This window comes from Grus americana, chromosome 2 (assembly GCF_028858705.1).
Source record: "Grus americana isolate bGruAme1 chromosome 2, bGruAme1.mat, whole genome shotgun sequence".
Taxonomy (NCBI): Eukaryota; Metazoa; Chordata; class Aves; order Gruiformes; family Gruidae; genus Grus; species Grus americana.
The window spans coordinates 77,411,148-77,435,257 of NC_072853.1; the positions used below are offsets into that span (position 1 = coordinate 77,411,148).

General features: G+C 39.0%; 1 protein-coding gene across 1 annotated transcript in view; it reads right to left on the minus strand.

The window, feature by feature from the left end:
- ABCA13 (ATP binding cassette subfamily A member 13) overlaps positions 1 to 24,110 on the minus strand; it is a 199,117-nt gene extending 175,007 nt beyond the window's left edge. Inside the window, exons 1-9 of the mRNA XM_054817845.1 lie at positions 24,039 to 24,110; positions 18,622 to 18,715; positions 16,794 to 16,917; positions 7,877 to 8,028; positions 7,003 to 7,031; positions 5,474 to 5,637; positions 3,559 to 3,662; positions 2,368 to 2,501; positions 444 to 608 (exon numbers count right to left, since the gene is read on the minus strand). Of these exons, the coding sequence (XP_054673820.1) occupies positions 444 to 608; positions 2,368 to 2,501; positions 3,559 to 3,662; positions 5,474 to 5,637; positions 7,003 to 7,031; positions 7,877 to 8,028; positions 16,794 to 16,917; positions 18,622 to 18,715; positions 24,039 to 24,107 (1,035 nt within the window). The 5' untranslated portion in view covers positions 24,108 to 24,110. The remainder of the gene's footprint in view (positions 1 to 443; positions 609 to 2,367; positions 2,502 to 3,558; positions 3,663 to 5,473; positions 5,638 to 7,002; positions 7,032 to 7,876; positions 8,029 to 16,793; positions 16,918 to 18,621; positions 18,716 to 24,038) is intronic.

Consider the following 24,110-nt stretch of genomic DNA (forward strand, 5'->3'; position numbering starts at 1 on the left):
AAATTTACTCTCATACCCTTCAACATGCTTCAGCCTCTATTGCCAGAGATAGTGGAGGGGAATTAAAAATAAATGAATTATATACTATATCAGTGGAGGTCTGTAGTCTGCTTTCAGTTTTGCCCAAAAGTCAGGCTCAAGTGGCACAGTTAATGGGTCTTCCTTCTGCCAGGCCTCTGCAGTGCAGCATATTTCACTATAGTCCCTATTAGATTTCAAATCTGTATTTGAGTTAATGAGAAAATCTGATTAAGTGGACACATGGTGATGAATTATTTTGCCACCGTAACGACGCTTTCTAAGGATTACTTTGTCTTAGTAGAAAGATAAAAAAGTTCACGACAATAACATTTAATAGCTAACTCAGGTCTTTTAGCTGAGTTACTGTTGACAGCCTACATGCAAAATTTAGGAATTTAATCTATTAACTTATTAAAGCATACCTGTGCATAGAGTCTGAGCTTGCTGACAGCATTAACAAGATACAGTTTGGCCTCATGCCACGCAGAAATACAGCCCTCTTCATTATTCTCTTTGTTTGCTTCATCTTCTGGCACACTGGACAGAGCAGAGCACACAAACTGTTCCAGTGTCTCTCTTGTGGGAATCTGGCAGGGACATAAGAAATTGATGAGCATCTCAAGAGAGCTGCTGAGTGTTACCTCTGCTATCAACTTACTCGTTGGTGAAAAAAGAATATCACATAGCCTTCTTCAGTGAGAACAAAGCCCATTTAATCCAGCCTCATATTCTGGAGCACGTACATCAAAGTACTCCACATGCAGAGTGCTGTATAAAATACCAGAGGCCCCATTAGGGTTCTCATACACCAGGCAGAATTATGATACTTGTATATGCAAGGAATTTTGACGATGTAGTTACACCAGTGTTGCTACTTCTACAGTCATTTGCAGGCTGATGCTGAACTAGCTTGACAATGATACAGTACACCTACACTAGAATAACTGTATTGAAGCAAGTTCACAAGTATAAAAATTACTGATGTAAAAAGTATTCTGTACAAAGGTAAAAAGTATTCCATACAATGGTATATCTCAACCGATGATCACATGCAGCAAACTAGTTTTAAATTGAAGTTGGCAGGTTTCAACGGTGTGGCCAAGAAGTAAAAATTTTTTCCTCATAGCCTGACTTCTAAATTCTTTGTTGAAAGATTTATTATTCCCAATCATATAAATTTTATTAAAGCATATAAAAATAATTTAGCACATTTTATTTCTCCCTATTAATGTCTTTCTGAGATACTTACACCCTAACTCCTTTCAACTGTGACTAGAAAATTTACTAAAAGTTTTGCAGATATTTTGACACTAAACTATCTGGGCCATTACATACAAAATTGAACTGCTCAGAACAGACATTGTCCAGGCTTCCATATTTCTTTTCATATTTTTTGAAGGTCTTCAGTGCCCTAACACAATGCCAAGATATTAGTTTAATCTATATATAGGAAGCAAGGGAGTTGCCTGGGATTACACAGCCAACCATAGCTAACAGGCTGCAGTCGAATTCAGTTCAGTTGATCAAACTGGACCATCACTGGTACTTCATTAAAAGGCCATTTAAAAGTCAAGTGTTTTATAATTTAGCCCTTTTTGTAAATCAGCTGTTTTTATAGTGAGCTCTTCTGGAGTACAACTCTAGACTGTACCTGTCAAAGAGCAAACAGATTTCAGATAAATAACAGAATGTTCTATTGAAAAACTGTGAACTTCAGTAGCAATTCAAAAGACGGTTCAAGTTTTCTGCAGTTCAAACCAGACCATCACAACAGATCACTTTGGACTAGAAGAAAGGTTAGAAAGCCCTCTCTGAGAGAAGAGATTTTCTTCAAAATTTGACACATCACCGGCATATTTGAATAGCCCCACTGAGACAACTCATCAGTCAAGTATATTCATATCAAGACCGCACAACTGAGAAGAAAGGACTCTTCATGTGCCTTAATTTACACACAAAAGAGCAAACCAGATGAAAAATGCTACCTGCCAAATTAATCTGGGCAGCTTCAAATCTAGGATCTAGTTTAAGAGCTCAGAGGAGTAAACCCCAGAATTGTCTACAGGATTTGATAATAAACTCAGGACTTTGCCATACTCAGTGGTGACTTCAGAGAAGCATAAATTCATTAATGTACACCTATCAGCATCTCCATGTGCAGGAAGTCCAGCTGAAGCTAAATAGATTTATTATGATGGGAATGAAGCCAGGATATTTAGCAGTCTTGTAGCTGCTTCACAAATCTAAGATATGACTATAGCTTCTGTAAGGCATGAAAAATCCCTTCAGGGTACAAACAAAAACAAAGATGAAAGGGAGAGACACTGAAATTTTCAAGTGGTTTACCTCTGTTAATTGTGCTGTGTAACTTAGCAGCTGCTCAACATGAAGACCATCAAAACCAAACCTGGATTCAAGTTCTGCTCTCACAGCATGTGGATTCCACAAAACATCCCCAAGAGAAAGATTATACTGAAAACCTGAAAGAAGAAAACCTTCTGTTTACATCATTCCTGCTTTTTGTTCATGTTGTTTCTTGACGGTTCAATACTTGATGAGATCAAAGTACCATGTTTCCAGCTTTTTGGAAAAAAAAAAAAGAAAATAAAACACTGTGTGCACCTGAACACCAATTTCACTGGGATAAAATCCATGATTGCATTAGTAGTATGATAAAGTCAGTTAATCTGATGGTATTCCAACAGCTGATACGATAATGGTGAGATGCACAGTGACTGCCAGCAGACCTAGCGGGGTGTCACTCTGAACTGTGTGTCTAATTCTGCACAGTCATACAAATGTGTGTGTGCAGCCTGGACATGAATCATAGCTGAACAGGAATACCACAAGACACAGGGAATTCAAACTCACCCTCTGTGCAGGGTCTCCAGCATATCACCTTTGTGCCGCTTCAGTCTTGGTTTTGACAGCTGAAGTGGGATTTAGACTTCATGTAATTCTTAGCCTGACCTTCTATGCAGAGCAGACAGCTGTACCTAGAATCTAACGGCGTGCCACCAGACAGTTTGCCAGTGAAACTTGTTCCTGACCTTTTTTTTGAGGAGTTGCCCTGGGGCCAGCCTACCTTCTCCAGTTAAACTCATCTCCCATACTCAAGCAGCAGATGGGGCAACACAGGCCTTCAGCTGAGACCAGAATTTATAACAGATGAAACTTAAACAGCCATAATGCTTAACATGCATATCCAAAACAAGAGGCTATCCTTCTTTCAAATAGAAATTATCTTTTGCAGTGACTCAGTCTTTCTCCAAAATTCACCACTGAAAGATCATTCTGAACATGATATATTAGATCAATGTGCTTTGTTTATCAAATAGCTGCCACAGTCTGATGAAATTTAGTTATTAGTATTTAAAAAACAGATCGATAAAGAAATTGGTTAGCTCTACAGCAATATAGTTCAATTCTTAGACCTTTTACATTAGAAATCTAGGAGAAGCTCAGACAGTTACTGCTGTCATTTATTCCCAGCATGCTTACAAGGCACTTTAAAAAAATCTGAAGCAAATTCATTACCTTCTAAGCTCCTATCCTGTACTGATGCAGCAGTTAAATTCAGTGCTGTCTTCACCACTTCATAGAAACTTTTGCCCAATAAATCCTTCAATGATGCTAAGGTACTGAAAGTGAAAAATAAAACAAAAATCAAGCTCTCTATACACCCAAAAAACTGAAAGGGCTTGGTGGAAAAAGATGAAGTTCAAGCAACTGAATATTAAAATACTTTATTGTTGAAAAACTGATGTTTTATCAAATTAGACATTTCACGAGGAAAAAACAAACAAACCACAAAACCACAAGTTTAGATTTTACAGTGAGAGTTTTCATTAAGGAAATGTCTCCTAAGAGGACCGATGTCCTATTAAAAAAAAAAAAAAAAAAAAAAAAAAGAGAGAGGGGGAAAAAGAATTAAAGAGTAAAAATGAAAGCAAAACCACCACAAGAGTTCTTCCAGTTATCCCTGCAACAAGGCAGGATGGATGCAGAATACTTAAATTTTACTTCTACCCAATCTGCAGAGAAAAAAAGAACCTTTAAAGCAACAGAAAACTTATTCTCACAACAAATTAAACAAAGCACATTAGAGAATGCATTGATAAAAATATATCTATTGAATTTCTTACAAATCCCAGTCTTAGTCACTTTAGCTGTGAAACAAACTTCCTTGTTAGTGTAGCTGTAATTTACTGCTTAGTTTACATCAGATTTACCAGTTATTTACTATAGCGTTCCTTTGTTATTATGAAAATAAGAATCCAGTTTTGTTAGAATGGATCACAAGTTTCCAACATATGTGAGAGGAGGAAAGAAGAAAAAAAAAACCCCAAACACAAAACCCCCACAACGCTATTCAACTTTGTCAAGTAGTTGTGAAAACTTTCTATTAAGCACCTCAGAGACACAGCAAAGATGGTACAGCCCAGGAAGTGGGAGAAGTTGTAAATCTATGATCCTTTCTGCTGGCTAAATTCTGCCTGAGCTAGGACCTCTAGAAATGTGTGTTAGTGATACAAAGCTAGTCAAGAAGTGTGCATTGATTTTTGTGGTTTGCTTTCCAAATTGCATTAATTATGGCCAATTTAGTCATTGAAGGGCAGCAAAGCATTTGAAAAAACAAAACCCGAGTGTAAATATCTGAGTCTCCTCTTCACATATTAAGTTGATGACGTGGTTTAGCCCCAGCCGGTAGCTGGGTGCCACGCACCACTCGCTCACCCCTCCCCCGGCGGGACGGGGAGGAGAACGGAAAAACAACGGCAAAGCCTCGAGGGTTGGGATAAGGGCAGGTTACTGGGACAGCAAGGAGAGGGAAACAATCAACAGCAGTACTGATAACAGATATTCACAATGGGTGATAACAAAGAACAATTTACCGATCCGAGGACCGACCGGATGCTCAGCCTGTCCCAGAGCCACACCGAACCCGCCCCTGCCCGACCGGCCCCCTTTTGTGGTGAACATGATGTCGCATGGTATGGAATAGCCCCCGGCCAGCCTGGCTCACCTGTCCTGGCTCTTTGTGAAATTAACTCTGTCCTTGCCAGAACCAGGACAGTTGATTAGAATCCAAACTATGATTTTTCTTATATTCATATGTAAATATTCTTTTAAAGAGTCCCAAAGCACATTACAAAGTTCAAAGCCATGTTATGTGATGGGCTAATTTCAGCCATTGCTAAGATGAATCTACTTCTTGGAGACTCCTAGGGAATCTCTGCTGAGCTGAGAGATGAAAAATACAGTTATGAAGGAATCAGAATAGGTGAAAACTCCTACCACATCTCTATAAAAGCAGAATCTGGTAAACAGAAGAAAATTTCAGCCTCTTACACTGATAAGGATGCTTATTTTATTGAATAGCCAGTAAGAAGAAGAAGATTGCAGGTAAAATATTAAAACAGAGCACTTTCAAGCATGTAAAATTACTTACTTTTGAATAATTTCTAGAAACTGTGCCATGGCATCAAACCCATCTTCTGTATAAAAGCTGTTCAATTCAAGGCGAGGGAGTGAATGCAGAAGGTTCCAGAAATATGGTTGCTTGTACAGGTTTTCTGCTCTAGAAATTATTTCCTCCACTTCATTCAAATCCATCTTTATGTGAAGAAAACACATTTATATGCAACACTTCTATTAACAGAAAAAAATTAGCAGGTGCATGTTACTTCAGCTACCCCTGCCTCCTATGAATTTTAAAATGGAAACGTTCCTCTAGCTTTGGTAATTCACCACAATTCACCAATTGGGGGGGTGAGGTGTCGAATAATAATTGATAAGAATGGCTCTTTAAAGATGGACTGGGGTGAAACCACTTCTTTTACAGGACTACACTATCAGATGCCTACGCAAAACATAGGATCTATCATAGTTGTTTATTGTGCAGTCTTTGTTTCTCTAAATTAATGTTTCACTAGGGCTCTTTTAGATAATGGTTACATGAGCATGGTTTATACAAAAAGCAGCTTGTGTATACAAGCTCTGATACTAATAATGATAGGCTACTTTCAACTAAATATTTTCTTAATGTTGATAAATACATTATTTCTATTTGTATTCCATTCCAGAAATGAAATTTTATATTGATACAGCTCCTTTCAATCAAGTATCTTATGAACAATTTAAAAGTGTTACTACAAAAATGCCATCTAATTTCAAGTTATAAATTGGAAATCTAGGTTTCATGAAGTAGCACTTACAATCAATCACATACGGAAAAAATGCATTTTAAAAGATTTTTAAAGTGAAATCAGCGATCTGTGAAATGTATAAAATTGACAGTAACAGAGACCCACTACTGTGCCCATTCAGCCTTTTTTTTTTTTTTTTTTTTTTGAGATTGGAAGGGTGAAAGACTGGCACAGAACAAAGATCAAAGTCATTTTACATAAACTGCCAAATTGATTCTGGAAGGAATTACGCTACATCTTGCAACTCTGCCTTCCTTCACCCCCACTTGAGTCCGCTTGCCATATTTACTGGATCACAAATCTGAATTCAAAGTAATCTCATCCAAGCAAAATCCCCATTGTTTCAATCTTATTGCAGTCCTTTAAGTTTTCAGTTGTTTTTGGAGGGAGTTCGGGGTTTTGGTTTTGTTTGCTTGTTTTTAATAATAAGTACATATTAGGATAAGAGTTCCTTGCAAGACATTTTGTGGTATCATTTTGTACAATTACACAAGGTCTGGCAGATGCACTTTTAAATTGCTCCTAATGAACAATTAGCCTTCAAATAGCTGTGAATTTTAGCTACTAACAACCTAGACTGGTTTAAATCAGTAATCCGGAAACCACTGAACTGAATCAGATTTACAGACGTCATTTTTTCCTTCAACAACATACCAATTTTCTTTAAAGATAGTTTACTAAAACTTGACAGGATACAAATTTCTAACCATTATAATAAAGATGACTCAAAATCCAGAACTGTAATTTAGAAATAGACTGTAAAAATACTTACAGTAAGAAAAGTGGTGATGTTATGGAGCCCTGTAAAATCAAATATTTTCCTTTACAGAGAGGCATTATTAACTTCCGAAGAATCAATTTGATGAGCAATAGCAAGTAGTACACAAAGGGCATTTCTACAGGAGTAAAGGTACGTTAAACAACTAATATCCTAGAAAGATAGTGATCCACTTGATTTTCTGTGCTTTCCAATACTTTTACTATTATCACAAAAACAATTTAAAAGAAATTGCTTACCATTCACTTTTCAGTAAGGCAAAATCATCACATCAATGCCAGATGAACATACTAGCTCCCAGCCGGCCAGGCATGAAAATGACTGTTTCACCTAAATCTTTCTGCGTGAGAACTCAGCCAGAAAGGCAGGGTAGTAGTAGGTCTTAAATGCCGACCTGCTACAGCAGCAAGGCTGCACAGTATGGGTGGGAACAGAGCGGAAGCATCGGAACTTGGTGTTTCCAGTCTTACTCTCTTAGTGTGAGACTGGCTTGTTTGCCTAAAGGTCACCAGGTGTGAGCTACTGAGGTATTCCATCCCTGTACTTTCTAGTACAACAGAAAAACCTGGGAAGAAAGACTTAAATCCTGATAAGCTACTTTTGAAGACATGTTAGACCAAGTAACCATGTACTTAGATTATTAATCCTTACCTTGAAACCTTTCCCCTCACAGTATTTTGTTAACTATCAAGCAGTAAAGCAAGGGCACAGTTTTAGAAAGCTGTTTATCTGAAAATTTTATGATGGCCACTGTAATCATAAAAGTGGCTTTTTTTCAGATCAGCTCAAATTTTAGTTTGTATTCCTTTGTTTGATTATCACTACCTGATAGACAAAGCAATTCATTGTTAGAAAGATCACAGCTTACCTGAGAACTTTGAGTTTTCCTCCCATAGCTTTTCTAAAGCCATGGTTTTCTCTGTCGTCTCAATAAATCCCCTTGCAAGTTCTTCCAGCTTTTTCATGAAGTTTAGATCAGGTCCTGTGAAGCTCTCTGGACCACTTTGGATGCCTGAAGTACTTTTTCACAGAAGGAAACGGGACAGGGGAGGTAATTACAAACTGGAAGCAAGTAGCTGAATAATGTGTATATACTCACAGCAGTATTCTGTGGTTTGTTTTTGTTCTTTTTAAACTATTATGCATTTACACAACTTTTATTTAGTTCATTAGCATGCAAGTTGCAGCACTGAGCCTCAAAACCTCAGGAAAGAGGGCAATGAAAAACTGCTGAGCTGGAGCAGTTCACCTATGCCAGTAACTCAGTTCTGGCAGCAGCCGGAGACAGACACATCCAAAGAAGTCTGTGATGTTTCTGAACACGCTCAACATTTCTTCCCTGGTTTATCATGAGTCCAGGTGATGGTTCTTTGATGGCTTGTACCCTGAAGTTCAGGCTTTCCTATTGCATCTAAGGCAACATGTGGCAACCAGAACAGGTAAGCTGATCAATGTCACCAGATGAAATACAGGCAAGTCCCTCTTTCTGGGCCCTGAAGAAAGTTGGTGTTTTGTCTTTAGCAAGTTTACTAAGCAACAGAACTATGATAACAATTCCACCACCTTAACAAACAAGTGTCCATACTAACAAATGTATGCTGATCCCAGATGATGTGCTCCTCAAGGTACCCTTCTACTTGAACAGCGAGAAGAATGGTGTCTCTGGGTACATATTTTTGCCTTATGCCGACTCAACACAGAAGAAGTGTTTGTTGTTCAGAAAACCTATACGGTTTGTATTTAGGATATGACAGCTTGTTTTTTCAAATACATGCAACAACCTATAAAAATAGTATCCTATTATCATTACTGGTTTTCCCCTGATTTTAGCTTACAGCTAAACCCCTAGTACATGTTATCTCTATTACCTCTATCATACCACCATCTGGTGGCTACTCAATATCACAACAATTTTCTAACTACTTTCAGGATGAAATCAGAAGTCAAAGAGTCATTAAAACATCCCTACACAGGACAAGAATAACTTAGACTCTCCCAAGGCACTATAAACAGTGGAATAATCATATTTAGCCAGGAATAATCATCTTTTACTAGGCAGTTGAATTCTGTTTTATCTTATAGGAAGTTCAAATTATCTTAGGGTGAAAACCTATGTAGCAAAAATATTGCTATTTTTCATCAGAAGCACAATTAACTCACATAAGTCTGACTTACAAAAACATAACAAAGAGTTACATTCCCTTCTTGTCAAACTTGTATGTGAATATTAGTTTTCAGCACAATTCTTATTTACTGGTGAAGAAAAAACTAATGAGAGAAATTCACAAACCGAAGCGAAAAACATCAGCCACTGCTTTCTGATTCTCTCATTTGTCTCTCCCTCCCTCCCTGACCCTCCTTTGTTCAGACACCTGCAGAGCCCTCTGCAACTTTAGACTAAGGGATGAAAAGAAAATTTAATCGTAAAACAATCAAGCTCTTGATTGTTCCAGTGCAGATTATTTTGATCCCAACTTGGCTGACAGCCAGTAAGGTTTTGGAAAACTCTTTCACCAGCCTCAAACTTTAATGGATTAAAGGCAGAACAATTCCTCACCACATTTTTTTTTCCCCTTTTAAATGGAGTTTTAAAAAGCAGGTTTCTGTTGTTCAGAGGGCAGCTTTTAGGGTGATTAGCAGCTGCACTTTAGCTATTGTTTTTGAAAACTACCACATAAATTCCAGTATTACTAACAAACACACCTACTGCCTGAAATTTCAGACAGCTAGAAACACTGGTGTTTGGCAAAGAACAGGAACACTAACTACGTACTGATAACTTTCTAACACTGTGCTTTTTGAGCATGAAGAAGTGGCCAGCACTTGACCAGAATAACCACCACCACATTGGTTAAAACACAAATCCAGTCAGAACTTTAAAAAAAACAATACTGTAGCTCAGTTTCCACAGGATTGTCCACTGATTTTTTTTCCCCCAATATACTTACTAAACTTTAAATTGACAACCAAACTCACAAAACAAGGTCACTTAAAATAATCACAAGTATTCAGAGAAGTGGAGCATAAAGGCAGCATTTCAGCCCACGTTGTCTTCCCTCCAAGCTAGACGTAAGCCTTGCATCCCTACACACAAACCTCCTTGTTTTAGAAGCATTGCAAACAATCATGCTTTGGGGAAAAAGGACACTTTTCCTCACGTGGGAGCATACGGCTGGGCTCAACGCTGGCGCCAGGGCTGCTGGTGCTGCCCAGCCTCCCTGCCAGCAGCGGATTGCACAGATGACAGTGACGGGGGAGTTAGTAACCCCCTCTACTCCCATCACTGACTCTGCTGCACCTCAGATCCATAAAGCTTGGGTTGATAAAGAGCAGGGGAACAAAAGAAAAAAAACCCTCTTGGAATCCAGTTTTATGTGCTACAGACACTTTTTCTACATATAGCAGAAGGACACCCAAAAACACAGGCTGAATTGTGTGAACGTTAATCACTCCTGTTAATCTGAATCTCTTGTGAGTAATCCCAGCCCAGAAACCATTCACGAGCAGAGCAGCGAGCGGTTCTCAGAGGAGGTAGGTCGCAAATGTAAGAGAGAAGCAGGGCCTGTTTAACAATAGATTTTCAAACAAGAGGAAAACTGAACTCCCCCCCCCCCCCCCCCCCAACTTGAACGAACAAAAGTGCTGTCTGCCCTTCATCACTTAGTTTCAAAATATTTCACTGATAGCTGTAAAGCTTCCTTTGAACTAAGAAGTTGAGCAAAAGGCTTCAGGTAGTGCTGCCCCAGGTGCCGCGTGAGGCAGGAGCAGCAGCCTGGTTTGTCCTCCTGCTCTTCCCCTTGCCCAAGCAGGACAGCGAGCTCAGCTGGGCTGTCCCTTCAGTGTCTCCAGGCTTGAGGGCTGGGGAGACAAGCCACTGTCCTGCAAAGGGTCCCATGGAGTACACGGGGTGGGGGACATGGCACGGGACACGGACAAGACAGGACTGGGGAAGATACACAGACTAGAAACATTAAAGAAAACAGCTGTCAGTGCTTGGAGCGTGGTGGCTCTGGAGAGCTCCAGGGAGAAGTGCAGGGAAAAGCAAGTCAATGGTAAAACTGGAGGGGGAACTGAGAAACAGTAGCAGGGTGCAGATATTTAGGGGATGGAAGAAGGACCAAAAACCAGGCATAAGGCCCAGCTATTACAGAAGGTGGCAAGTGCAACCTGAAAAAACTCAGAAACGCCACGCTCCCAAGCACAAGCCTCTGAGCAGGACAAGACCAGCCGTTCAGATGTGCTGTTTCTGACCTATTAGCTTTATGGGGATTTCCAGGGCAGGAGTGATGTCAGCCAGCTGCCATTCATGCCCCCTTCCTCTGGCTACTCTTGGAGCTGAGTGCAACCTCCTTTGGAAGAGGAAATGGCAGCAGGCATGATATTAATTATCAGGCTCAGTTTTATGAAACAGATTAAAATATTACAGAGGTTCCATTTGCTGAATATCCATGCTAAGTTTTAAAGGATTTTATATATTTTCAACATGGTAATAGGGGGCCATATTTATCTCCTAATAAGAATGCTATGAGATACTACTAGTTCCTTAATTCAGTATAAGTTACACAAAATTGCAGGAAGATGCCACTAGCTTGTCAAAAAGCAGCTCGACTTCAAAACCAGCTGCAGGGACAGTCAAGATAGATAAGCAGTTTTCAGAGAGTGTAGCAGTACAACAATTAATTATTTTTGTTGACATTCTCCTAAAGAGCCTTCAATATGTGCTTTCTGGGGCAGATGACGACATTACCTTACCTGTGTATGTGTAAAGGAAGTCAACAGCAGCAGTTGCTAGGGACAATAAAGAGAAGAAGCAAGGGATGACAAAAAGGACAAAAGGAAGAAGCCAGTTATTTGCAGGAGAGGACATAATTAGAACTGGGGTGTTAGGAGAAGGGGGGTGTGTGTAGATATATATATCATCACCATCCATGGTAACTCCTCCCTTAATTGTGCATTTCCAGAAATACGTGCATGAGGACAGAAACCAAAGACATATATTCATACAAGTTTTGACCATGATAAAACACTGCAAAAGAGCAAAAAGGCTCTGCATCTCTTTTAGCATTTAAAAGCAATTGGCGTTCCTAAAGTCATGACTCAGAAATGCTAATTCTGTCCAAATTGCCCAGTTACTCAGGATAACAATAAGAACGTTTCAGAGCTCTTCTGAGATCTCAGCTATGATGTGCAATGCCATTTAGACTGGTGATTTTCATAAGCCTCTTAGCAAACTCTCAACCTCACCTCTGTCACCATATTAAAAATTTCTCTCTTAAAATTGCAAAGCCCCAGCTGTGCTGGCTCCCATTCTGCACCATCTCAGGACAGCCTGGAGACAAAGCATCTCCATCAATACCAATACACATGCTGGAAAACAGCTTACTGCATGTCTGCAACAGAAAGGAAAGATCTTTCCCCTTCACGTTGTGTACTATTATAACCCTTCTAAAATGCAATAGACCAAAAAATACAAAGAACCAAAAAAGCATTGTTCTTAATTGGCTATAAAATGGAGAAAACTCATGTTTAAAATTTCTTTTTTCCCCAACTCTCTGACAATCTATAAGCAACATCATAAAAATTGCTTAGGTTTCCATTTTCCAGCTACATAGCAGAGGACTACAAAAGCTGGCCCAGACCACATAGGGTTACTACTCCAATAAGTTGCTGCAGATGTACAGCTATCTTGCAGAATTATTTTTTTTCATCTGAAGGTACACATCATTAAAGAAAAAAATTGACCCTCTATGCAATTCTTATGCAAATGCTATCATTGTTGCTTGGACCTTCCTTGATTTTGTTTTTCCACACCTGATCTCATACATAAGTTCTTCTGATGCTACTCTAGTAGAGAGCCACAGAGGCCCAGGTATCAATAAAATTAGTAACAAGAAAGGGATCAGTGTGAGTGGGGCTGCTCCAGGAGGGGGGCCCAAGCTAAGAGATGAGGCAACCCTGGAGGAGGCCATGTCCTCACTGATGGGGCACTGTCCCCCAGGATTCTCGCCAGCAGGCAGAGCCAGGGGGACAATCGGGACAACAGCCCCAACACGGCAGGATGACCCCAGGAGTCCAGTCAGGTGCCAAAGGAGACAGAGCTACCACATGGAACCGAGGGGTCCATCCAGGAGAAGATGCCAGAGACAGACCTGGGGCTCTGTCATACCGCAGAGTGAGGCTGCTCAGGCTGCTACTACTTGTAACTAAATAAAGAGAAATAAACTACTGTGCTTAGAAAGAACATTGTAGAGTCTTCTTTTCATGATCTTTGCAGTTCCAAGTCCAAGAAAACTTAAGTTTAATTTTCTTTTAGGTATTGAGCAGTCTAACAAACATAGATCTAGGAGGAATCTAGGTAGAATTAAGAGTACTGGGAATACATTATGTTTCCATGCACACGTACTCTCATTTGTGGCCGTGGGTGTAAGGCCATAGGACACTGTGCTGCGTGGTTTTTATCTCATTTACATGCTCTCAATTTTACTCTGTGCTCTATTAAGATGACGTGAGAGGTGAAATGTACTGGAAAGAGCAGGAAAAAATGTCCCTTGCCATGGGAGTTCCTAAATATACTTCCTAAGTATTTCCTTACTCCTCTGCTCTGAGATACTGCTGGGTGTAACAGGCTGGGGAATCACATCAGAGAGCTGCAAGCCAGCAGCTTTTGCAGTGGCTGAAGAGAGGAGCAAGGAGCAAAGCCTTGGAGCTGTTGAAAAATGGATGCTTTCCGAGGCATCAGAGGAGGTGGCAGATTTTGCTGCAAATTAAAGTTAATGAGGTAGTTGTAGCCTTCACCTGGCTCATCTTCTCACCATGTTGGAGGCTGTTAACGGAGCCGGTTTCCTGGGGGGACTGCAACAGGATGACTTCAACCCCCGGCTCAGCCCTCCTTGTGAAGCAGCCCTGCTCATGCTGCTCACTGACAAATGGTTATTTGGGTCATTTGTGGCTTTCATCGTGGAGGTTCCAATATAAATCATAGGACTAATTTTTCCAAAAAGCAACAACTCTATTTCAAACTGATAGCACCAATGTGGTATATACTGCGAAAACAAATGGGTTAAATGTCCATGCAAACTATGCAGTCTTTGCTTTACCCTTAATAAACACAACACTGATGTAAAAATGTCCCTGAAAAATGATTATAAAGAACCACCTATGGTCTGATATAAATCCTCAAAGGGAAGATAATTGGTATTACTGTTCCTATGCCACTCCTTCTCTCCAGTCAACACAGGGACGTTGTAGGATTCAGTTATGTTTGGCTGATCAAGCTGACAGTCTGTATTCCTAAGGCTGTTGGCAGCCAGCATAAGTCAGTGCAGCCCTGAGGTTGATTTAATTTATACTGATGGACCTGCTTGAATAGATTGACCTCAGAATGAACTTCATCCTACCTTTTTACCCCTTTTCCTTACCTAGGCTATATGCTACCCACTGTAGCCTATTGAGTGCATAAATATTCATACATGCATGCATTTTATTTTTCATTTGAAAAATTGAAAGCCACCAAATAATTTCCCCAATTCTTAAGTAGGTCTAAGACTGCCTCCAGGAAATTTTCTCCTGCTTTTCTTTTGAGCTGAAACATGATTTGGGCAGTTCAGTCAAAACAGTGTAAATAATCATGCAGAGCAGTCAATATAGTTCGTAGTTTCTAGAGGTTCAATACACTTAGATGGCATCTAGACTAGTGATATAAATTAAAATTATACTTTTAGGAAACAATTTTTTAAAAAGACCAACAGCTATTGTAACTCTATAATCCAGTAATATAGCATTGTCATTGCAAGTAACAGGCTACAGGTTTTGTATGGAGTTTGCAAGACCATGGCTCAGAGGCTTGCCACCTTTGCTTTGTCTGACCTTGTCTTAATGTGCCTGCAGTTTTGTTTTTTTACTTGGTTTAGTATTAATTTTTTTTAATTTTTTTTTTCTGGTCAGATGGCTATTTGCTTTACTTTTACTTGTCATGGTATAATACCACCATAGTTTTAAACAGGTAGTAGTAACAAGTGATCACTCAATACAAAAATGACATATTTATGATTAACATAGCAAAGCAGTGCAGAGGAACATGGGCCCAGTGTAATGGTAGAGGCCTTGAGAAGTGGGGACACAGGATGCACTGTACTGGAGTACAGGTCCGGGATGATAAGAGATGGGGCACAGGCTGGCACTGAGGACCCCATAGCTATGAACAACTCACTAATGGTCAGTTAAAATGTAGAACTATACGCAGACAAGGCCAATTTATAAGTATCAAGAAAAAAGAGCAGGTACTAACATCTAAAAGATACGATATGCATTCAGATGTACCACATAAATTCAGATGTATAATAGAGATGCAAACCAATGGAGAACAAGCAAGGTATAAAAGCACATTAACAAATATAAGTGACCCCAAGTGCACCCTAGAGTGAAAAAGAAGCCATCAACATCACATTCCTCCAGGGGAAGGGCTCCAGATCATGACTTGCCATAACAACCCTACCAGACTGCAGCCACTGACCTTATCACCCACACTAGCAATGGAAAGGTGAGCATAATCCCAGGGAAAGGAGTAGAAACTAAGTGGTTGTGTAAAAATTTTAACTGTATTATTATTAGGAGAATTTTTAGTTAGGTATGTTACTGTAATACTGTTATTTCTGTATAAATATTTTGTGTAATACTAGATCTGGACTAATAATGATTTGTGGCTTAAACTGTTAAGATTTCAATTTTCCTAACAAATTATTGCTTTATGCAGAAGGTGTTTGCCCATAAAGAGAGATTTATTTTGCTCAATCAACAGCTCTCCATATGTACAAAATAACTAGAACAAGACTGTCTAGATCAAACGGTAAGTATTATGGCCTATTACCATGATACTGAAGCTTTCCAATTTTCTGCGTGCTAAATTTATTGCTACCTATAAACTTCTACAAGAATAAACCATAAAAACTTGATCGTCTTGCACACTTACCTGGCTCAAACCTCTAAGATCTTTTATGGTAAATATTCTCAATTTTCTAAGAATAAACATACATATATACACACGTATACTCTGATTAGCTCGCCTTAATTTGACTCTATTGTTATATATTTTGAAAGGTTGCTTATGACTACATCCTTCAGCCAATTTGCACAATTGTCTTTGCATCTCAATTGTTTTCAATATTTTGAAATAGGTGAAATTACTACCTTTCTTAAAGAAAATGCCCAAATTCAACTTCATCTTTTTTCTTCTGCATTCTGGGAACCTGTGACAGGGTCCACTTACAGACTACTTTTTCAAGTTCTTTTTATTACAGAGCTTCTGCTAATCCTTTTTGGCTCTTTGTGGGTCTTACTCAAGAGCTATCCTCGTTTTGCTTTTCTATGTTTATTTCTCCCACCATGTATGCTCCTAAACTCTTCAAAGTTTAAATCCATATATGATATATTTTTTGTTACTCAATCTCACTCTCATGTAATAAAAGACTTTCTAGTGAAGGATAAAAGTATGCTTTCACATGTCAGCAGTGAAGGGCAAGAGTATCACAAGGTACCTCTCCAATTTTCCCCCAAAAGAGTTTTCAGTATTTAACAACAGCATGAAATGTTTGCCGAAAGGCAAACAAAAATTAGGAAGAGGCATCACTAAGGCCCTACATCTTTTGCATTCATAAGGACACTGAAGGCAACTTTTAGCATAGAGTAACAAAGCTCCTGTTCTACCTGTCTGCAAGACAGAAAGAACCGTTCCTGTTGAAAAAGATGCACTGTGATACTGACAGCTCTGTCAAATTCATGTAACTTACCGTAAGCGGTTGTTTTTCTGTGTTGTGTAACTAGTATTCTTGCATCTTGAACCAACATTACAGAAGAGGGTCCGCATGAAAGGATAGAGGCCCTGACTTGGTAAATCCCGAGCTTCTAAGTAACCTAAAACCAAGCAGCAGCTGGATTAAAACCCATGACATTGCAGTTACAAACCTGTACCATCACATTGTGTTTCCTTCTCCTAGAAAGTGGCTTGGTCACCTGCAAACAATGAAGTTGTGTCGAGGGCAGGTGTCCCATTTGAGAACAACTAATTCACCACAGAAAATTAATAACTTCTATGTCAGACTGTGACAACAGGGTATAACACTTGAGAGCAGTCTTTGAAAAGCTGATTTTCACAGTAGTAATGCCATTGCAACATCATATGCTTTCTAGCCTCTCTGCCCAAAATGACTTGTGACCTAGATTAGAATATAGACTTCCTCACAAAATAGTATTTCCTTTTTTCCTCCAGGCTTTCATGAGATGAAGGAACTGGTATTCAGTAATGTCAGAATGTACATCCATCAAGACTGTCTAAACCGTAACTTTTCCGTATCTCTGGAATTTATCCATATCTCTCCATAGTTCTGAGAATGTAAACTTCAAAATACAAAGCAACTTTTTGCTTATTTTGAAACATAAGGAATAGCTATAGGGTTCCTATTTAACTTCATTTATCTGGTTAAAACAGCTAATTTGAAAGGTCATTGCCCTCTTTCTCTGGATTACCTTTTGGCAACCATTACATCAAAATTAAGGGAATGAAATGAGAAGGAGATAAGAAAGCTACCATTTGGGCGAGCACTCTTACTGAATATTCAGAATTGAAAGATGGAGAAATGGGGAATTTACTACATGTACGTGATATTTAAAAATCCTAATTTTATTTAAATTCAGGTGCCAATATTTTTGAGACATGTACCATTAGAAATTGCACTGTTAGTCAAATCATTCTTCATTCCTCAGGAACTGTACCTGATGTATAAAATAATGAATTTTGAGTTGTGAATGACCAGTGCCATTTGCAGATGAGTTATTTTTGCTTAGCACACTCCAGTTCACATTGTAGAAAGCTCTCTGAGCTTAATGTACTCAAACCATTACCATACATTGCATCCTTGGTCCAGACTAGAGCTAGTCTAAAGTAAATATAGTGCAGGCTAGATTCTCTCCAGATATTTCACTCTACAGATCTATAATTGTTTTACCAAATTGGTTTCTAATGTAGCTAAACCCGGTTTATCCCCAGTTTACTGACATTTGTGAATAACGGAATAATAAATTGAATAGACTATATCAAAACTCATTCTTTTCTGAATGAAGATAACATTTGACAGGATAAAAGCAAAAATAACTTTGTAAGGTGGAGGTAGTCATAACAAGTTTTGAAGTGTTGATGGAAATGGAAGAATTTATTATTTACAAAGTGTTCATTCTAAATCCCAGGAAGTTGGTAGGGGTAAGATTCATCTTGTCTAACTGTTAATATCTACTGCATAATTATCTACCTCTAAGCCAGTCATCTAAGCTCCATTACTCAATAGAAAGAAAGGAGTACAACTAAAACCCAAGTAATTCACCTTACTACAAAGTAGATGTCTAAAACTGGTCTAACAATTCAGACCTTAAACTATGTATTTCTTTCCCATCCACATATGACTTACTCAGATCCACAGCTAGACAAGGCTGAATCCCACTGTAGGATTCTTTCCATTGACTCCACTACATTTAAGTTTCCCCTTCTAGGGTATCTTCAATATTTTCAAAATACTTCCACAAGCAGAAACAACCAAAATAGAACACAGATGAAACAAAACGTACAGTTTTCCTTGTATTTCGGAGGCTCCTGGAAGCGGATTGCAGCCAGAATCAAGAAAAGTACACATGGCCAGAGTATTTCAGTGAGAGACAGGACCTGAAAAGGGAAATCAAAACATCATCAGTACTATAGAAAACAGAATTTAGGAAAAAAAATCATTACAATTCATCTATCTTTTAATAAAATAAATAATCCCCTCTACAACTACTTAAGGGAAAATAAGATCATTAAAAACAAAACAGTAATTAAGACTTCTATTTAAAATCCTTCTAACTGCCAAATACACTGCTTTCAGAGTACAAAAGCAGTTTTCACTCAATTCTTCTATTTATACCATTTGTAGATATTTCCCTCTGGTCAACACAGTGACTCTGACAATGTGATGACAGTGACATCCAGCCTTCCCACACCTGAGCCTCCTAAGAAGCTAGCAGCATTCTGCACCTTGCTGCAACTCCTTGTGTCCCCCTGAAGCCTGCTGTCCTCAACCCTGCCCAGCAGCATACCTCCTTGTCCTTCCCTGACTGCTGCCATTACACCATAGGGAAATTGCCATTTATCTAAACTGAACACACTCCAAACCCAATAGGAGCCAACTTAAAAAAAAAAAAGGAAGACCCAGTACTTTCAAATTTTCAGGGAGCAGCAAGGGCTAGCTGCTCCCTGAGGCACGGGGAGCCATGCATGGTAACACCTCCCAGCCAGGCAACAGCCTCGCCAGCTGGGGACCCATCCCACAGGGCCCCACAAGGTGAGCAGGGCAGGTCCAACCATCACAACCAGCTTCAACCAGGAGTCCTGATCCTCAGGCAAGGTCACAGTGATAAGGCAGGACCACAGTCAAGCCAGGAAGACAGAGGCCAAGCACAAGAGCTGAGCTGGAGAGTGATGCTCCTCTGACTTCTCAGGTAAAAGCCAAGGCTTCAGAAGCCCCATTTCGGCAGAGCCCTGGGCCCAGGTGAGGCTGGTCAGGGCCATTAAGACTTATCAGTGCCCTCAGGACCCTGATGCCTGTAAGCAGAGCTGTAGGTGTATTTAGGTATTCACTTGATAATGCCTCCTAGATAGGATAGAACTACCTGGCATCTGCCCTTCTTTGCTCCTACTCATCTTTCTGTAAGCTGGAAAAACCACCTGGGATTCTGCATCATGGGGACCATCTCTGGGGAACTTGTGGACTAACCAAAGTCTTCTGATTTCAAGCCTGCTCTTCTGTTCTCTATCTTCCCTACTGCACTGTACTTTTACCAGGGACTTCCTTTACCTCTGGCAAGCAGGTCAAGCATAAATAAAGAAATGGAATGTGCAGTTAGCTCAATAGCTTCCCAGTCCATTGTACAATACCCAGAACCACAGTGGTGAGCACTGGGCACTAAAGTAACTGTGCCAGCTTTTTGCTCTTTCAGTACAACCACCAGCACAAACCACAAAGCCGTGTAAATAAACCATGGTAAGGAGCCACCACATCTAATTCCAGGCAGGTTTGCGTCTTAAAGCCCAGAACTGGATTAATGGCTAAAACAAGTCACTGGTGTTACCTACCAACAAAAAAGCCTTGAGGTTCTTGGTTATTTTTAACAAGGACTCATGATATGGGAAGAACAGGAATGGTTTTACCTACTGGCTCAGTCACCAGTATCCAAACTGTTAGTCAAAAAACTAGTCTTATGGTATAGAGCTAAATCTAGGCCTTACTCAAAATGATGTGAATTTGGAGCAACGTTTCATTAGGACACTTATTGGTGAAAGTACCTCTTTGGTCAATGAAATCTAACACATTATTTGTAATTAGTAAGAAGTTTTCAAGCAAAAAATGCAGGGGATTAAATATGTTGGTAAGAGGGATTTATTTGTGCTACAGAGAAGGGATAAACTTGAAGACTTTTAATCATTACGAAGGCTTTCCCAGAGGGATGGAACAGATCTTATTAAATGTCTCCAGAGAAGTAGACCTATGATCAAAAATACCACACTATATTATCACTAAAATTGAGGAAGAGCATGGTACTAGCACTGTGGGATGCTTCTGAGGTTGTACAAACAGCTTTATAGGACTTACGGTATCTGAAAGATTCTACTTGCTTATCACAACAGAAAAGCAGAAAACATACTGTGTTTCCCATTAACTGAGACAAAATAAAGCCCTACTAATGGAGAAACAAATTTCTCATCAATTCAGAATAAGGCAAGCTTCTGACTTCAAAATCTAGATTAGTTTACCCAAACAAATATAGAAATATCCTGATTGTAGACCTTTTTTCTTACCATTTCTCCTGTTAGGCTGCATTAAGGACCAATGATTTATATTTAAGATACCTGTGAAATTATTTTTATTTTCTCCACTGACACTCCCTTTGGTATACCATAGCAGGTCAACAGGGGCCCACTCTTGCAACTTTCCTGGGATGTGATACAACACTTGGCCTAAAACTTTGAGTAGGTTTCCATGAACTTTGGATGCAGACAAGGAAGTTCATTTATTTCAGGTAGACTTTAGTTAATTGGTTTTGGCCTGTTCCTGGGATTTTGTCTGAAATTACATTTTAGAAATATTTTGAACTTCAAGAGTTTGACTCACAGAGAATTGCTGCTTGATTATCAGATGGTATGTAGAAAGCAAAACAGAGAAAGGGGAAGAAATAACCCATTTATAGGTATAGCTGAGTGTCAGCTGGTTAGAAACACAAGAATGTTCTGTGATTAGAAAAGTCATACAGGTTGTAACATAGCAGGTACAGAACAATTATATTTGAGAACTCTCCTCTGGTTTAAGCTCTTCCAAAATTAATTTGCTTAGTCACAATATCCAAAAATCTGGCATGCAGGGAAGGGTTATTATTCCAAATCTGGGACAAATGAGCCAAAGATTCTTAAAATACAAAAATACAACAGCAGCATTTTTTAAAATGGGCAAATTCTCTACATTTATTTTGGGTTTTGCACAAACCTAGGGATCAAAGTGGATATCGCTCAATGCCACTAGCGTTGGCACTGGGGGAGAAAGGCACCTAATGAAATGATAAAAGCTGTAAACAATTGTTACTCTCATTCTGGGCTGCATTCTCCTTGGTTGTTGCCATTCAAATGAGAAACCTCATTGCACCTAAAGAATAGGGTAAATAGCAATGATTTTGGTAAATCTATAAAATTAAAAGTTTAATAAATATGTCAAATTCACAACTGGAGAATACCAATGAGCCAAGCAAGTATAGGCCTATTAGAATAACTTCTGTTGTTTAGAAGGTTTTAGGAAAACAAATAATTTCCCCATTTTCCATTTATGTCTGGAATTTCAGTATGCATTAATGGTTTATCAGATGTAGACTTCTCAGTCTAATGTGCTTATGCTGTTCTTTGTTAGAGTACCAGGCATCTGGATGTTGATAATAGCAATCACAGAGAACCTAGGAATATTAAGAATTAATCCCATTGTCCACATTGCTGTAGTCTTCTAATAGCCGTATTAGCAACTACACACTCCAAGCATTTCACAACATGATTATAATTCCAATTCTCCTCTAAATTGGAGCATCAGAACAAGGGAATTTGGGAATCATGTTTCATCTTTTACCTATCTGCAAATGTGGATGGTAATAAATACTACATAAACAATAGCTAAGAAATCAGTGATAGAAAACTTAAGTAATACAGTTGCCTGGCAGTGTGTATCTCCTGAGCTTCCAGAATTTATAGCTCAGAAGCAAAATCTTCTGAAAACGAAGAAATGAGAAGGCATCCTCTATACGACTTCAATTTCAAACTCCAGCTGGTGTCCAAATGTACATATTATCCTGTGCTGCTTTGGAACCATGTTAATGAGGTGCTGAAGCCAGCCTGAATTTCAATCAAAACACCTACTCTTTACAGAACACTTGCATCTTTCACAGCCCCTTTACCCTTCACTGTGTGATATCAACTAATGCCACATGACACTCATGACATATCATTAGTGCAACCAACCACACTTGTGTTCTAGCCCTAAATGCTGATAAATAACCATGAGAAGACAATCACCTTCTACAGATATAATACAGAGCTGAAGCACACCAGATCTTTCAGGAGGTGCATCTGTCTCCAGATTCACAACGATCTGACCTGCCCTTTGCATAGGTGGACGATCCCCCTGGATTTCTGCTTGTGTAACTGCAAATGGAGTGCCTTCATGGCTCAGTGTTCACACAATGAGAACATAAAGAGTTTTTGCAAATTCCCCAGGGCAGCTCCTGGCTATGGACAGTCAGAATTGAGTTTGCTTTGGGTCATTCATAGTAAATCCCGGTTTAAGGAAGTCTGCATCTCAGTGAGCTCTCTATTCAGGAAAAGTACCAATAAGGTGAACTTAAAACTTAAATGAATTAAGATTTTTGTCCCTCAAAGAGAAAACCAGACAGAGCAAGAAGAGAAATAGGTCAGCATGGAGGAGAACAGGAGATACTGACAAGCCACTTAATGCACACCAATTGAAGTACAAGGAACAGGGAGCTTACAGAACTGTTCAGGAATGGAGAAGAATATAACCAACAGTATCCCTCCCCAAAAAATCTCTTTCATATTAAAAAGCATCACTTGAAATCATTTAGAGAAGAAATTCTCTCTCTAAATCACATCTTTAAGTGAAATATAACTGAAATTAAAGCCTATATGTTTGTTTAATCGAGGTAATCCTATCCGAAGCAGTCAACATGCTTCATTGCAAATCGCCAGATCATCACAGACAAGGGAAATCAATGAGAAACTACCAATTGTAGTGACACATTTTTCCACAAATATGTTATCTCACTTGAGAGAATTCTTTTCCTTCTATCTTAAATTTAAAAAAATCACATCAATCACAATGAAAGTGAACAATGATATCTCACCTTATATCTGAGTATTATTTTAATTTTGACTGCTGTTGAAGTAGCTGCCACATTCTTCTGCATATTGGAATTTGAAAGGTTAAATTAGGCTTTGTAGAGTGGACATGAAAGGAAATTTAGAAGTGTATACAATGCTAATGTACAGTCCTTGCATTCTCCATATCTTAATTTTGATCTCAACTGTGCAAGCTTTCTTACATTACCAACGATTACCTATAATGTAAAGGCAATTGATGTTCATCCTCGCCACTGCTACAAGCACTGGTAGTATCTAATGATAATTAAAAGATAAGCTGTAGCTCTTCAAAACTTTTATGAGATTTCCTATCTCATGTGCAAATTGGGGAGCATTGCTGTGTTCAGCCATTTTAGAGTTAAAACACACTGTTGTTCTCTACTTGTGTTTTCAAAAAAAGGCAAAACAAGAACCACTTGCAGCCAGCCTATCTTTAACAATATGCAGTGAAAAAGGAAAATCAAGACAGATAGATACACTCTTCCCAACAGATATTAAAAGATGATTTAAAATATTCCTTTCTTTATCATTTCCAAAAACTCACCGGTTGCCTCACACGGCAGAGCCAATTCTTCCAAAAGAGAGCCTTGAACTGGTGTACAGCATGCCCCATATC